Source organism: Cyprinodon tularosa, unplaced genomic scaffold, assembly GCF_016077235.1.
Source record: "Cyprinodon tularosa strain WSP-4 unplaced genomic scaffold, ASM1607723v1 ctg680, whole genome shotgun sequence".
NCBI classification, from domain to species: Eukaryota; Metazoa; Chordata; class Actinopteri; order Cyprinodontiformes; family Cyprinodontidae; genus Cyprinodon; species Cyprinodon tularosa.
Genome location: NW_024039430.1, coordinates 189,718 through 207,558, shown reverse-complemented (window position 1 = coordinate 207,558; position 17,841 = coordinate 189,718). Strand labels below are relative to the sequence as shown.

The 17,841-nt window shown below is 39.7% G+C and overlaps 1 protein-coding gene across 4 annotated transcripts in view; it reads left to right on the top strand.

Moving 5' to 3' along the window:
- The first annotated feature begins 322 nt into the window (after positions 1 to 322).
- kcnn2 (potassium calcium-activated channel subfamily N member 2) overlaps positions 323 to 17,841 on the top strand; it is a 39,377-nt gene continuing 21,858 nt past the window's right edge. For 3 of the 4 annotated variants that reach the window (XM_038267690.1, XM_038267691.1, XM_038267692.1), the window contains exons 1-2: positions 324 to 1,281; positions 1,577 to 1,672. In XM_038267690.1, the coding sequence (XP_038123618.1) occupies positions 487 to 1,281; positions 1,577 to 1,672 (891 nt within the window). In that variant the 5' untranslated portion in view covers positions 324 to 486. Of the gene's footprint in view, positions 1,282 to 1,576; positions 1,673 to 17,841 lie in introns of all 4 variants that reach the window. The other variant, XR_005279165.1, reaches the window with a different exon arrangement.

Sequence of the window (17,841 nt, the reverse complement as noted above, 5' to 3'; positions counted from 1 at the left end):
AGCACATCATAGGAACACGGGTGGTGGTGTGAGTGGTGATAGATATATTTGGAGAAAAGAGTGGTGATCATTATAATAATGATACAATTGTATTGATCAAAGACATTAAGCATTAAATATAAAATGATACCCTTAGAAAATAATAAGAATGCACAAATTAATTTCAAATAAGCCAAGGAGCATACAAATGATATTCTTGTGTGTGGCAAGTTTGCAGTAAATTCAGAAAGCAGCAATACTCTCTTCTGATCCCATTATGAAATTCGGCAGGATTTCACATCCCAACGTTTTTCGTGACGTCGAGACAGTTGTTTTGGTCTGATCCCCCCGCCCCCCCAGCCCAATCGGAGGTCCATCTCACACATTCTCCCGGAGCCGAAATGGATCTGCTCATGCAGCGGCTCTGTCCTCCTGTGTGGAGGACCAGAACGCCCTTAGTCGGGTGCTCCCTGGTGCCTGACTGCTGCTGTGAACGGCAGCACTGACATGGAAACCCCCTTCCAGCTGCACAACGACTTCTTCCCAGAGCAGCAGCAGCAGCTCGAACACTGTAGGTACCAGCACTATTACTGCGGACGGGAGCAGCAGCAGCAGCGCTTCGGCAAGCAGCACGACCAATGTTGCACCTGCAATAGCTGCAACACCTGTGATGCGAGAAAAAGCCTCGTCTTTCGCGGGACGTCGCCGACCACTGTGGGAACTTTAAGGACACCTTCAGAGACATCATCGAGGCAAGGCTACCAGCAGAGTACCGCCTGCGACTTCACACCTTCTAGTCATGGTAGTTCATCCAGATATCCTCATCCTCACCAACATCAGCAGCAGCAGTACTATCGTCAGCGGGGCAGCCTCGGAAGCAGCCACAAAGACAGCAACTCCTACAATGAAATAGCCATGAGCAGCTGCAGGTACAACGGCGGTGTCATGCGCCCGCTGAGCAACTTGGGCTCATCCCGCAGAAACATACACGAGTTCGATTCCGAGTCGCAGCCTCTGCAGCCCATCTGCGCCGCAGATGCGTCGGACACTCTTGTATCCAAGCCGGAGAACAATTCCGCCAACCTGATGCCTTATGCGTCGGTGGACGGAGGGGGTGGCTGCGGCCACAGCAGCGGCAAATCGGGGAAGAAGAAGAACCAGAACATTGGGGAGAAGCTGGGACACCGACGGGCCTTGTTTGAGAAGAGGAAGCGCCTCAGTGATTATGCTTTAATCTTCGGGATGTTTGGGATCGTAGTGATGGTAATAGAGACTGAACTGTCATGGGGAGCCTATGGAAAGGTGCGTATTTTTCCTCAAACTTCGTGGGTAATTTAGTCACTCCTCACCACAACCACTGTGGATGCAAATCGTTTAGATGTAAAAAAAAAAAAAAAAAAACTTTTTTAAAAAGTGTGGAAGAAAAGTCTGATCCTCTGTTGTCTAATCAAGAAAGAGAACCAGAATGATTATGTTAAGAAACAGCCATGTCCCAATTAGTTGCAAACATTAATTAAGGACATACTCTGTATTTTCAGAAGTGTGCATGGCATCATGTTTAGTCTTGTTTGGCTTTAGTGTTCTCACTCTTTTGCAGGAATCCCTGTATTCATTAGCTCTAAAATGCCTGATAAGCCTTTCTACAATCATTCTCCTGGGGCTGATTATCATATACCATGCAAGAGAGATACAGGTAATGTAAACTTTTTTTTTCTTTATTCTCCTTCTACAATTTCATTATATTTGCTGTTGTTTTAGTAGAGTAATCAAACACTAGTTATAATATTTAACAATACTATAATCGTTCTGTTGGGTCAGACTTTTATGCAATATTCCACATGTAATGCTCACCATCCAGGGTGACCACCAGTCATTGGGTTGCAGTGTAACTGTTTGCAGGAAGCATGCTTTTCTACTGCTTGCTTGATGTACAGTCAATGCTGAGATGGGAAGTAGGACTTCGACACTAACAACATTAATAACGATAATGATAGAGATATAGATTTTTTTTAATATATGATTAAAATTGTTTAAAGAAACATAACACATTTACCTATCTCTGTCCACATATCAGTACAGCATAAATGCATCTTTCATTTAGCTTTACACTGACTTTTAATACCCAGAAGACAAAACCCAATAACATCTTTGGCAGTTTGCATGTTAATGCACATAGAAATACTCTGTGTAAAAGGGGTACATTTGCTCACCCTTCCAAAAACCTTACAAAACATGCATTCCTAAGATTCTCCACTTAAATATAAGGCATCTGAGGTCTAGCGCTGACTTCCAGCCTTCAGCCTGTTGGGTAAAATTAAGGTGGTTAAACACAGAAACTAACACTGCTAAGAATTCACAACATTTTACAATATATTGATGTTAAATATTGAGGGAAGACCAACTTGTCCAGAGTTTGATGGATACACTTTAAATCACCAGGGAAGATCGAATTTAAGGAGATTACTATATGGCCAAAAAAAGTATTTATAACATGTAAAGTTTGGTTTTATTTTTGCATTATTTTCTTTCATTAAGAATGCCCTCAAACATAAATTTTCTTTAAATTAATTATTTTCAAGTCTTGCGCTTTTTACTATATGATCTTAATTGTTGGTTCTTTACATTTTCTTCAAATATTATAATTTGTTTACTGGCTTAACCCCTAATAGAGAGTGAATCCACACCACATTTTGTGTTCCAGGGAGGAGAATATGGACAGTGTCTGTGAAGTGCCACTAAACTTATTCAAAGCTTCAGATCTAGTGCAAAACTAAAGTGTGTGTTTTGGGTTTTTGTCTGGGGGGTGGGGATGTTGCTTTTTTCTTAGTGGTTTTTTGTGTGAAAACGTCTGGATTCAATTTGATCATATTTAATTCAAAGTGTAAAGTGCTTAGATTGAGCAAACCTAAACTGGACTTTCTTTACTAAAAATAGAAACCCAGGTATCTTTTAAGGCTTATTTTGTTTGAAAAAATACACACAAACAATGCCTTGATTTTTGTTTCTATCTGCTGTTTTACCCTGTGCCAATCAGAATGCATTACCTACTGTTAGCTTTGATTTCAGAAGTTTATATAGAATTAAAAATTTTTGGAAGGGTCCCTTTTGCCACAAAACTGGCTTAAATCTGAGGCTACTAAACTTACATTCTGTTTTACTGAAAATGTTTCAACACCCACCCGGTAGTCTTTATCAATTCTGTCAGCTCCCTGACAATCTGTAGAGAGCATTGCGAGTTAGATGCAAATCAAAGACCCACCCTTCATTCTCCTGAGTTTTTGGGGTCTCTTGATTTGTATGAGTTTTGTGTTTGGTCATTTTAATCATGATGCGACTGCTTGTATAATGTTTTTCAGAATTAGTTCAATGACAGAGTTGTATATGCTTGGGAGCTGAAAATACAATCCCCCCTTCTGCTTAGTGTTTCTTCACCCCTCTTTCAAACCATCTTTCATTTCTGTCAAAGATCTGAGCATTTTTGTTTTCAAAGGTGTGTCCTTTGTTCTTGAGGTGCAATTGTATAACTGAATCTTGCTCAGAGCAGATGGCTCTACTGAGCTGTGACATGCTTTTATGTAGTTGTTGTTTGGTTTCTTCTGTGTAGGAGTGTGAGCTGCCCTTGCTTTACTGGATTGGATAAATAACACAGCTCACCGTTGACTTAAGTGTTCCTGTCTTTAAGATAAATCAGTATTTGTCTGAAAGTATTGTTTGGTTTAAGACCACGGAGCCGAGAGGTGGGCAATAGAGGGTTAATGGGTCCATTCCTCCAACGTCTACCGCTTATCTGTCAGGATCACAGGGGGCCAGCAGCATTTGGGCAAAAGGCAGAGAACCCAAAAGACAGGTCACCAGTCCATCAGAAGAGATACAACCATGAAGAAACACACAACTTTATAATTCTATCCGTATTGAGACTCTAAATTGACTTACAAGCCTAACCCTGACATTTACCATAACCCTAAGCATTATCAGTATATCCCTAACCCTAACCACACTTAACTGACTCTAGGATCAAAAATGGGGGTCTGCCACATTAGGACCAGCCTTTGGTCCCATAAGGCCTGTTGGTCCTCAGAAGGTCAGCAAATATACCAAAAATGGTCCTTTATAGGTAAGATAAGCAAGTACAGGCACACACACTCAAACACACTGACACTTGTCTCACTATCTTCGTGGGGCCTTTCCATTGACTTCCATAAATTTCTACATCCTAACCGTAACCCTAACCCTAACCATTATGGGTTCATACCTAGCCATAACCACAACCTAAACTCAATTCTATACTTCGTTCTAAACATCACCCCTGACCCAAGAACAGCAATTCCCTCTGTGGTGTCCAAGCATCGGGCCCCATAAGGAGCAGTCAGTCCCCACAATGTGCATTTTCCCTGAAAGTGGGCTCCAAAATGTATTAAAAAAACAAGGAAACACACACACCAACTCCTAAGTGCAATTTAGAGTCACATGTTAACCTAATAGTTATGTCTGAGAGCAATTAAGAGGAAGCCATCATATCCAGCATGGACAGGGAGACCATGCGAACTCCATGCAGAAAGACCCTTGCCTTGGATTCAAACTCAGGACCTTCATGCTGCAACGGCAACATCTTGCAGCCCATTGATAATAAATTAATAATGAATATGAATAATAATGCAATTAACCATATGTATTTTGAAACGTCAAAGACGAAGTGAAAAGAATAAAAATAAAAAAATTTTAATAGATAAAGCATTGAATATTAATCATAAATCCTGGAAAAGCTGAATGTGCACATCATATCCCTTGGATTTAATTTAATTTTCCCTTCACAGGCTCTGTGATGATTACTCTTGGGGGGGGGGGGGGGGGGTTTAATATTCAGTTTTGGTTTTTATATACATGCAACAGTACTGAAGTTTAGTCATGGTCTTTTTCGTTTTGGTTCAGTTGCATAAAGATGGCTTGCTTCCTGCAGCATGAATCCATCCCCCCCAGATGTCCTTTTCCCTGCTGATATTATTCTGTTAGCAGTATTGTGGGGTTGGGCAAAAGGACGGTTTCGCCCAGGGCAAGAGCCAGCACTGCATGAAATCATATCTTTTATAGCTTTTTACTGGTTCAAAAATATGTTGTTTTTATTATCCAAAACCTCCACTATGGCAAAGCACATTTTATCAGAAACAACAACAACACAAGGTTTAGTTTTAGAGATTTAATGTTTTCAATTTAAGGTTTCACAGTTCTTTATTTAAATGAGTTGCCTCAAGTTTTTTTCCCCTCAAATCAAACCTGCTAAGCAATACTTAAAGTGTTTCTTTCTGCAGGTATGCTTTTAAAAATGTATCACAGGCCTTAGAACTCTCTCTACTGAGATGCTTCAACACACGTTTTTTAGCTCGCCTTGGAACAGTGTTGTGCTTTGTCTGCATGTCTTCACAGAGTTCATAAAATTAACTGCAATTGCTGCTGAGTAGATGCATGTTGGCTGAAAGGTTTCATCTATCTAAAACATATTTTTCTTTTTATATAAAATTAAATCAAAAGGAAAAGCTCACTTTAAAGAAAATGCAACATAAGCGCTTCCTCAAACAGCATCATGTTCAATCATGTTAATGCATTTTCTTATGCATATGATTGCCTCAATGGGCATACGCTGATCCTGCTGGTTTCTGTCCCGTTTAAGCCTCTCTCGGATATTAATAGATGCCTTATTTTTCTTCTCTTTTCTACTTGGATGAAAAGGTTACCTTCTTTTATTTCTTTTGATCTAAAGTCACATTATCAGTTGAATGGATCAGCCTCGTCGGTAAATTTAGAACTAGCAAATCCCATGAGAGGCTCAATCATTGCATTGTGGCACTGCTTTCAGCTGTGAGTCTTTCTTCATGAAGGATGACAGCAAATCACCAACATCCATTCCACATTTCATTTCATTACAGAGGTGTTTGATTTTCCCTGCAGGCAGGCTCAAATAGACATAAGAAATTAGAAAAAAAATAATGGCATGGGTAAAATTTGACACGTTATTTTAACCTTCTCTGACTCCTCTGGCTTCTACACAATTAACTTAAACAAGGCATGGATTAATACATCAGTTTTGCTGAGGGGGTAACAGGTTGGTTATCCAGTTGAAGTGGATTTTTTGGTTCTTGAAAAGTTCCTTGAGTGATTTAGTGGAAGCAAAGGGTTCCAGTAAAGCTGTTTGACAAAAGCAATATCTGTTTCTATAGTCTGAGAAAAAAGACAAGCTTGTGTCCAGTGCAGATTTGATTCCAGGGTCTCTCTTGTAACTAATCTTCTCTGTTGTGTTATTGGATAGGTTCTTCCAGCACAATTTGTTTGACTTGGGTATCCGTTATTACACTTTTCAAGAAGCTTGCAAGTCTAAGAACACCATCCAGTAAATTGCATCATAAAGAAGCAGTACCTGAAAATATTAGCCATGTCAAGTCAAACCTTGGGTTTGAGTGGGTTTTTCCAAATGGATGATTCCATCCATTTCACCAAATTAGTTCAAATTTGACTTAAGGATAACAGAGTGTATGTTATAAAACTTCCCTTAATCCAACATGACCTAAAATAGTAAAACTTTGTTTTGATTTTGAGTGAAAAGGGAAGAGAATCTGCTTTTTTTTTGTGTACATATCTGGTTTCAGTTGTGTATGCTTTCATTATTCTTTCTCAAAAAATACTTTTGATTGTCTAAATTGATTATTTCAGCTTTTTCTGTTTGAATTGCAATAAAAGCAAAGATGTCCCTTTGCCCCTGCTATCTCAGGAACACTGAAATGCTCATTTTAGCTCTAAAACAAGCTTGTCTTGCTTCGTGTTTGTTGTCAGCCGTTGTATATTTATCCCACAGAAAGACTGATTAAACCTCTTTGATCCAAGCTTCCCTGACAGTCACATCAAGAACCAAAGCATGTTTCACACCAGATAGCTCTTCCTTCACAAAGAGAGGTTTTTTTTATTATTATTTCATATCCTGACCTAAAAAGAAAAGTATTGCAGTAATTGTTTGCCACAGAGTTGATTATTGCAGCTCAGATTTCAACATAAATTCTTAATAACTGAACTCTGGAGACAAATCTAGACCCATTATCATGTCTTTCTCAACACTGCTTATCCCAGGGTTTTGTAAATGTAAAAGATGATGAGAAGCTCTGTCTTGCAATTCATTGAGCCCTCTTGGGGCGTATATAGCAACCAGCTCCCTTTTGCCGTTTAAATCCAGCTCATACTGTTTATGTTGCTTCTTCCACCTCACCAGCTGCTCCTTTCCTTCCTCGCTTCAGGCTCTTTTGTGGCTGTTGTTGCTACTCTGTCAAAATCTGTTTCCTGCAGATGGACATATGTTCTGAAGCACACATGCAGACACACATACGTGGATGAAGAAATTCCATATTAGCCTTGATCATGTCGCATGTAAACAGCCTTACTGATGATTTTGCTTGTTTTTCATGTCCTCTGTGCTTTTGTCTCAAGAGGAAAATTTGACTCAACTAAGTTGCATATTCTAAACATTGAAGAAAGACCCATATTTGTTGCTTTTATTTGCAGTTTTATGGTACATCTAGTCAAATAGGTAAAAGGCCATACTTATGGATTCAAGCTTTAAAGATTGATACAGATTGCTAAAACATGAATAAATTAAGGACTTTTTAAACAAGTTAAGGTAGTTTTACATCACTATCCTGAAGAAAACCCAAATTTGTCCAAGGTTTAGCTGCTAGATGAGTAATTTTATTTAAAGCTAAAGAATTTTAGAGATATTCCTGCATCTTTTTTTAATACACCCACTTTCTGCAACACACCAATACAACTGGCAGTTAAAACAATCCATTAGCATGATGCTGTCACCACCATGCTTAATAGGTACAATAGTCCTAGGTTTTAAAGCCCAATGTTGACTCATTCAAACATCAGTCTAGTTATTGAGAAGAAGCCTGTCAGTCTAAACTTGCTTTGATGTAGGAAATTATTCTGTTTTTTATTTTGTTTGTTTTTTATTAGTTTTCAGGTAAATCCAGGTTGAGTCTCGGTGATTCCTGGGTTTTTTCTTGAGGACAAGTGGAATTAAGTTTTTAATTTAAAGGCTGATGACTGTCAGATGCTGTTCCCACAATAAAGGAATCATGTGACTGGTTTTAGAAATGAAGAGGTAACAGTTCTCAACATTGGTTAGGGAAAAATATAAAGACCCTTCATCTTAATAAATGTATTGATGCTAATCTTACAAAACAAAAAAGTTGCACTCTAAGAGCTCACTCTAAAATCCAACTAACATTTAAAGTGGAGATATAGCTGTCATTTTAACTTTAGAGAAAGTCTCCAGCTCAAAACAAGAGTTTTGCATGTGCCCTTCATTGAATTTGATTTCTATTTTTGGCCCTCGCCTCATTACTCTGCACAAAAATGCTAACATGTTTGCAGTGTTGCCATATAGATTTCTACCTCTAAAGAACTCTTTTTTTTCCCTGCTCCTGCAGTAGCATAGATTATGCATGCACATCCATGAGTACTCACAGATGCCTGTCAGAGGTAGTGGGATAAGTCAGGATGATGAGATGTTTTCTCTCACCATTCCCACCAATCACAAAACTGATTTTCTTGTCAGGCTCTTGGAAGAAAAAAATAAAACTCAACACAAACACTTTCCCTCTTGGAGTAGGTAAAATATCCCAAGGTTAGGTCAATCAGGATGGAGGTGCAACAACACCTTTTTTTGCAGGAATACATCTGCTCTGACAGTGATTTAATAAAAAACAATCAATACAACTACAGCGTCGGCCACATTTACTGGCACTCTTGAGAAAGATGTTTTATAATAAAAAATAAAAAAAACTTTCATCCATCTGTACATTTGCATAACTTTAAAATGTAAAAGTGAGGAAAATTTCAACCATTAACTTGAGTAGCCTACATCTTCTTAGTTTTGAAAATTCCCAATTTGAAAAGGTTTTCAACACAATCACTGGTGGCTGAGTTTTTTATATTAAACATCAACCCTAAAATATTGTAACCAAGTTATTTTTTAATTAGGTCTATAGTTAATAATGAGATTATTAATACATGTTTTTGCATTCTTGGTGTAATGTCATCATCCCTGTGCAGGAGATTGATGACAAGGCTGATGTTTTGTTTTGTTTGGTGAAAGATTTCTATGTTGATTTCAGCTCGGTAGAATTGGACCAACTAACTTGGTCCAAACAACTAACTTGGTCCAACAGATGTCTTAATGAAATATTTGGGGGATATCTAAAGTGTCCATGAAGCTATGCTCTCTACAAAGTTTCCCAAGCTCACAACATCATACTTCTCCGCCTGTTCATCCTTAAATCTCAGAACTACCTATTCATTTTTTTTTATTTATTTATGTATGTATTTTATTTATTCTTTATTTTTTTGCTAAAAACTTCTGGTCCAGGCTAAAATCTTGGTATCATAGCAAACTCCAGTGGGTTTGTTTAGAAAAAACATCTTCCTGCATCACTGAGAAGCAACTACTTTTCATTTAAAGAGCATTTATTGTTTCTTTTTATATAAATTTTTTTGCCCTACGCTTGTTATCACTTCCCTTTCAATCCTTTTACTATGTTTTAATATATAAACTCATAATTTGAAAATAGCAATTTTGTTTTGTTTTGATTTTTTTAACACAATATAATGTGATCAAAAACAAAAACAGAGTAAATCTTTAGGAGGCAAATACTTATTTGCTGTGTGGTGAATGTAAAGACAGGACTCCATAGTTTAATTCATTTCATTTTTATTATTTACTAATTTTTTATTACAGTTTTAGGATTTATAAAATGTTTTTCTGAGCATGTTTGATGCAATTGCAGTGAAGCATACCATTTAGTCTGTAACTCTGTCCTGACTTTGACTTCTCATTGCCTAAACCTGATACAAGCTGCACGGAGCTGGGATCCTCTTCTTGCTGTCTGACAGTTGATGAGCTGAGCCTTTTTCTGAGCAGACACAAACTCGCATCAAGGATGTCTTTGCTCGGGGGCATCTGTGTTGAGGACACAATGTCTCTCTTCACCTCGTAGTGACAGTTTTGCTGAGTCCTCCTAAACTCACGCAAAATGCTTTTGGGGGCCTTTTCTGTTTTGGCTAAAAGTTATTGCTGACACTCACACAGTGTTAAACTTTACAGTACATAAGAACAGTAACACAGCCCAGTGTCCGAACTTGCACCAGGAACTCCTTCCTAAGTTGAATTCTACTGCTGTTGTATAACCTTCCCCCTCTTAGTACTGCCATATGTGTCAGAGATATGCTTCGACTTACAGGAGGCTATCTGCATTTCTCAAAGTGAAATCTGTCCTCTACCAACGTAGAGTCCAGACTGGAGTCAGATAACCACCTCTGGCTGGTGACCTCAGTGTTTTAACTAAACGTCCAAGCTCAGAGCAGAAACACCCAGGCATGCCAATTCTAAAGATTATTTATTGATAATATTTACTGCATTTCAGTTTAAACATGATGATTATTTTGTATTATTAATGTGAACAACTGGAACTGGGCAGCAGTCTCTGCTCACTTAAAGACAGGCATATTTATACACTGACTCTGAAACATTTGCTTGAGTAGACAAAAACCAAAAACAAGTTTGAGACTCTATTTCAAGAAACAAAAGGAAACTGAATCTGCAGCAGCCTTAGATTTACTCAGATTTACTCTGCAAAGTTGCCTCTTAGTGGCTCGCTTTGATACCATAAATAAAGCATTGCATTAATTCCTAATTGGACGGAACCTCTCAAACTAATTTACTAATGAGACTGAGTGATTTAATTCTCAATGACAAGATATATGTTTCCATCTCCACATTACACAAATTAAATATTGAGTCGCACTCCATTAGATTTATTAAGAGTTGCGAAACCAGTAACTAAACTAACTGGTGATTTGCCTGAAGCTCTCCCAAACAGCTCGAGGTTCATGGAGGGAATAAAGCTTAAGACACAATCAAGTGTGCAGTACATCAACATGACATGAATAAACCTCTGCTGTGATGAGATATGGGACATGCACTCTCAGTGATTAGACTGCAATGAGTCCATCAGAAAACAAGCCGGCTATCTGAGAGAAACCATGTCTAAATGAATGTGTCTTCAGTATTAAATGATGACCTCTCGACTTGCCCTTTGAGCCTTGTGTTGCAAATTAGGGAGAGGTCTTTTATTTTATTTTCATGATGAGACCACAATTTAAAAAAAAAATGTGAGCAATGTTTGTTGGATCTGAGAATTATGTGTTGCTCATGAACTGTCCCTGTTTTTTTTTATTCTGTGTATTTACTGGGAGTAGGGGGGTAGTATTGGCGAGGGTGTTGCAATACGATACACGTCACGATACTTGGGTAATGATACGATATTATCACGATATTGCATAATATATTGCGATATTTTACATAGCTAATATTGAAGATAAATGTAGAGAAAAAAGAGCAAGTGCTGTATATATTAATCAGAAGACATTGATCTATCAGTTATCTTGTTATTTTGGTAGCCATGTTATTTGGGGTTTGAGTCAGTCACTGTGACTGCCTCTACTATAAAAATGTTGATGCTCGCCACAGCAAAAAAGCTTAACGGCGCCATCTACTGGAGCGGCATTGCAGAAGTAACTCGTTTACCCCGGAGTAACCGTGTGGTTGAAATTCAGGATAACTTTAAAGTCCTTCCTGAGTGAAATTTGTTTTTCTTTGTATGTTGAGTTTTTAGTTAAACAGAAACACAACAGTAGCATAGGATGCAGAAGTTTGTCATCCAACCAGAGGTTCACCGGTTTGAACCCTAACTTCTTCATTCTCAGTCATTGTTTCTGCTTATGAGGGTCAAAGATCCTGGTAGGGTCTATGTACCACAGCTGTGTTTCTATCAGTATGCCACTGTCCATCCATTTTCTGACACGCTTAATCCCGATTGGGGTCACGAGAGGTGCTGGTGCCTATCTCCAGCTGGAGGAGGCTCTGAGGAAACCGCCGACTGCGGCTCTCTGACAGGAACAGGGGAGCCCGCCGATTGCGGCTCCCGGTCAGGAACAGGGAAGCCCGCCGATTGCGGCTCCCGATCAGGAACAGGGGAGCCCGCCGATTGCGGCTCCCGATCAGGAACAGGGGAGCCCGCCGATTGCGGCTCCCGATCAGGAACAGGGGAGCCCGCCGATTGCAGCTCCTGATCAGGAACAGGGGAGCCCGCCGATTGCGGCTCCCGATCAGGAACAGGGGACACCACCGGCTGTGGTTCCACCTCTGGAACTAGGGAGGCCACCGGCTGTGGCTCCACCTCAGGAACTGGTGACACCACCGACTGTGGTTCCACTTCTGGAACTGTAGGGAACACCAATGGAGGCTCAAGTTCAGTCTCTGAGGTGGCTTGAGGCGTCTGTGGAGGACTCTTGGTGGTTTGTGGCCTTTGCTGAGGGGCTCTTGGAGGCATTTTTTCACCAACTCCACTTTCTGAAGCCCTCTTAAGCGTATGCTCAGGGGTCTCTGGACGGCACAGAGCAGACTCAGGGGTCTCTGGACGGCACACAGCAGGCTCAGGGGTTTCTAGACGGCACAGAGCAGGCTCAGGGGTTTCTAGACGGCACGGAGCTGACCCAGGGGTCTCTAGACAGCACAGAGTTGACTTAGGGCGACGCTGTTTCTTACGCCGAGGGGTTTTAGGAGCTAGGCTAACCGGTTTATTGATTGAATCTGTCGATAAACTAACCGGTTGAAAAATATGAATACCAGAATGAATTACAGGAACTGAGGCTAAAGAGTCAGGCATGGGGTCAGGATTAAAACTAACTGGTTCAGGATCTAGATAAGGCTGGTGTGGAGCAGAATGTGGTGGCTCGAAAGGGGAGATATCCTCTCTATCTCCATAGAAAAAGTTCCATAGATCTGTCTCATGGATGTGGGGAGCCAGATTATCAGGCGAGAGAACAGGTCTAGATACAACGGTGACGGGTGCAGGTGTCTGATCAGGCTGGCGGGGAACTCTAACTGTTTGAAGTGAAATTGATGGGTCAATTTTGAGTCCTTTAACGGATGGGGCTTGAATGTGAGAACAGAGGGTAAACTGGCGCGGGAAGGAACAGGAACTGGTTTGAGATGCTATGTCTAACCCAATGGCTAGTTCTATGAGATCCTCGAGGTTAGCTGGTTCGACGTAAAAAGAAAGCTCTTTTCTGACAGATTCATTTAAAGCTAAGAGATAAGCAGACTTGAGTGCAGACTCGTTCCACCCGGAAACGGCTGCTCTACCCAGGAACTCGGAAGAAAATTCAGCTACTGACCTATTACCCTGTTTAGAATTCAGAAGGTTGCAGGAAACGGAGAAACTAGAGGACTGATTAAAGGTTCTTTCTAACTCCCGGATGAATTTCTCATATGTGCAGTTTTTTCTAGTTTTAAGCGGAAATTTTGTCTCCGCCCATTCAAGGGCTTCACCAGACAGAAAAGAAACTACAAAAGCAATCTTATCCTTATCCTTAAGAAAACAAGTAGTATGAAAACTAAAAAATAACCGACACTGAAATAGAAATCCCTTGAGCTTACGTGGGTTGCCAGAAAATCTCTCAGGTAGTGAAGGACCAGGTGACGAAAACGACGGACTGTGTTCGGACCAGAAAGGAGGGTTATCATCTTGACTCGGAGGTGACGTCACTGCCGGTGAACTAGGAAGCGGAAGTGAATTCGGGACAGGACGAGCTGCTGACGTGCCGTTAGCATTGTAGAAGTGACTAGAGAATGTTTGATTAAGCAGTAACTCACGGAGGGTTTGTGTGTGTTCAAGTATCTGAGCGTCCCGTTTCTCAGTCCAACGGCGGAGGTGTTCTGCTGGGCTTTGTGTTTGGCCGCAGTGTTCTGTCATGATTGGGTTTCTGAGAGTAAAGCCCAAGATGCAGAACACACACGGAGGCACTGGTAAAAGTCCAAAGAGTTTATTTAAAGACAAAAGCACATGGATTATACTGGAACAATACAGGCAGGGGGCTGGTTCACTGGGGTCTGTGCAGGGAAAGGGAGATGGCTGGTAGCTGAGATCATGTGAGGCTAAGCATTTAGCTTCAGGCTTAGCCTGGCAGTCCTGGGTTTGAGCTTCCAGCTCACAGCAGAGAACATCAGGGGAAACACGAAGGATTTCTCAGGCTGAGCTTCCAGCTCTAGCAGGGAACAACAGGGGATTAACTCAGAGGATTCTTCAGGCTGAGCATCCAGCTATCAGCAGGGAACATCAGGGGAAAATCCACATGGGAACCTCTAGGGAAACTCCACATAGAAGTCGTCAGGTTACAACCACGTAGGAATCTTCGGGTTGGCTCACCAGGGCAGTTTAGCTGGTTTAGCTCTCTTTGAGCTTCAGACTTGTGACTGGTTTCCTGTGGTGCAACTCTCCCAGAGCTGCAGGCCAGAGACAGGTTGCCAGAGAGACAGCTCTTCCAGGGCTTCACGAAGAGACAGGAGGTTAAGCTCATCCAGAGCTTCACGAGGAGACAGGAGGTTAAGCTCATCCAGAGCTTTCACGAAGAGACAGGATTCCAACTAAGATCAACACTGCGGCATTGAGGCAAGATCTGAAGTCAGCTTATATAGGAAGGGTCTTCTGATGAGAGGATTAGCAACAGGTGTGCAGGAAGGTTCCAGCTCCAGAAGACCCACGGCGCACTCTGCTGGAGGCAGAGGGTAGTCCCCAGATCCACACAGTAACTCAACCCTAAGGGAAAAACACAGAGCAGAAGAGGATCCTCGGCGCCCTCTGGAGGGCAAGCCTGAGGATCCTAACACATTTCAAGTTTCAAAATCGTTAAGAATGAAATTTGTTGTTTTTTAATGTAACTATATCATGATTTATTTTACTTTTAGCCCAGTGGATCAGTGGTTATCAAAGTTTGTGGCTTATCATTCAAAAAATAAAACTGACTAAACTGACTTGACCAATTAAAAAAACAGGGAAACGCAATTCTCTCATAATTGACCTATGCAATATGAAGCTATTTTACCCTGTTGTTTTTATCCACAGCTGGTAGAAATTGGATTTACATGATTTAATTACAATCTCTTTACAACCTCTTTGTGTTTCTCTAAAACACATAAAGTTTCCAGTGTATTGTGACAGAAGTATTTTTAAATCTTTTAGGTACAGGAAGTTTTATCTACTGTGTTTTGTAATTTTATCAAGAATGTTTTAATTTCAAGAAATTTTAAATGACTCATGTCAGTAACACACACTGTGTGCCTTTAGTATTTTACTCCATCTGTTTATCATAACTTCTACTGTGAGCAGGGGATATTTTCTCATCTAAGGTAAAGGGCCTTTAGGGGTGTTGTATTTCAGGTCATCCATTACTATAATTGCTTTTACACACCAAGTAGGCTTTCCTCATGCAACCTACCCTAAATGTTTAATTACGCAGTTTTAAGGTTAACAAACTCCGTAATTGCTTTTGACAGGGCCGGTTTGTTGGCTAAAACGTACAATAAAACGGGCCTTGTGCTTTCTACAGACAATAGACTCAACTGCTAGAGTCTCAGTTCTTCCAGTAAAAAGCTGTAGTTGAGTTCAGTCCCAGCTTGTGTTTCATTGTCTACATTACACTTAGTTGGAAAGCCAAACAAGGGCAAGCTGTGGTTAGAGTTACGCACTTCTCTGACAGATGTCAGTCTGTTCAAGAAGCTCAGTGTCAATCATTTGAAATGAACAACTGCCCTTGAAATTTTAATGTCTGTTTTTTCTTGGGTTGGAGGAGAGACTCATTGCAGGTTTCATATAAATGTAAATGAGTTGCAGAGGCTTTGTGGGACCGTTGAACTGTTTGTTCAGGGACATGTGTTTATAGTAACATTCTCTGCTTTGTATGCAATATGCCAGCTTGTTACTTTATATTTCTGCCACTGAAGCTTTTCGAAGCATAATTGACTCAGAGGTGTGTAGTGTACACTAAATTCTGCGTGTTAATGTGAAGCGGATGAAAAGCTGTGGTTTTCAGAGTGTCTTTTGAAGCTGTCAAACTACGCCAAGCATTCATGTATGTCTGCAAAAGAACTGCTAGCTGTTGGCTTTATTGATTCTTTGTGCACTTATCTTTATCCTCGAGATGAGCACATTAAACAGGAGCTTTTGTTCAATGTGGCATATGAGATTCTTTTAATATTCTATTTTATGTCGGCACTAAATTTAACATCTAGGTCACTGATCCCATTAGCCCTTCACGAGTAGGACAGTTCCTAATTACTGTAACAAGAAATCCCAAACTCAACTAACTGAAAGAATGTTGGCTTAATATCAAATTATGATCTCCCACAGCTCAGCTGACGATCATGAACAATTAACTGCTTTAGTGTGTTTAAAACAGCCATACCAATGTAAAAAAAAATGATATTTACAAATATTAAGCTTTCCAACGTAAGAAAAAGTGGATGTAGATAGAGACTTAGATACATTTCATTGTACATGTCTGAACGTTTGAGGAACAGTTTATAGGAATAAAGAAAGCCTTCATAAAGAAAGCCACAACAGCATTTTTCTCATATTTTTTAGATAATTTTTTATACAGAGAATTAAAAAAGTGCATTTTATATTAAAACATATGACCAGGCATAGAAATATGCCAAATAAAACTTAAAAACTAGATAAAGAAATTGTACTTTTACAGAGAATGAGAGACTAAGGACAGAAAGGCAGGATTTTGTTTTGCAAGGAAATATTGTGAAATGGATTTTAAAATGTACATGTTAATATTCTAAAAATATCCTAAATGCAAATAGTAAACCTAGAGATTCAGATGTAAAGAGATCCTCTATACTTTCTAACTTGCTTATTGTTAAAAGATATATTATTTAATAGGCCTGTAAGTAAAAATAATAATCGTAACAATACACGATTTTTAGCACCTTAAGGGAAAACTAAGTTGTAAAGTGCTCCACAAAATAATATTTTATGGAACACAGAAAAATACATAAACAAAAGAAAAAAATATTTTTATTTTCTTTATCTATTATGTCTCAGTTTTGTGAAGCAGGGATCTCCAACCTGGGTCCTGCTTGTTTCAGATGTGGTTCCTTCACTACACCTGTTCCAAACACTATGAAATCCTCAGCATTGTGCTGCTGAAGTCTACTAAGATTCAAAGTCACATGTTGAAATGAATAGAGTCCAATTTCCAAAATTAAAAATAAAGGTTAGGAACAAAAAAGAAGAGGTTAGAGAAGAGACTGCAGAGAACCAGTGAATGTGGCGAGGAGAAAAGACTAAGAGCTTGATTTTTGATTGTTCCCAATTCCTAATCCTTTACCTCTCACAGATTCAACAGAACACTTTCATTGGTAGGAAAGGAACTTAAGATTGCTGTGCCTAATTTGGACAGCCTTTAGCCTTATAGACGTCATTACACAACAGATGACGCTTGTCAAAGGAGGAATATATACTTCTAAAAAGAACTACAAAAAGCATAAGGTACATTAATGTAGCACTCCATTATTAAAGACAAAACTTATGAAGATGCATGTGTAAGACATAGTACACTTGAAGAAATAATGTTTTTTTGTTTAACTCCGTGAGATGGTCTATGCCTATAGGTTGCTATTATGCAAAGAATTCTGGCCAACTGCATAGTTCCTATGCACTGGATAGGAGCATCGGGAGGTCCCTGTGCTAAAGGAATAAGTGATAGGAAGCATCTTGCTTCCTGTTCTACTTCCTTACTGCCAGCCCTATTCAGACAGCACTTATTATGGTGACTGCTGACGATTTTGCTTAAGTGCCCTTATCAATTTGCAGAATTTTAAATCATTCAAACGCTTTTTAACAGCTGGTGGGATTCATGAACAGTTTGAAAACCAGGTGATGCTAATTAGGTAATTATTAGCATTAGCTGATC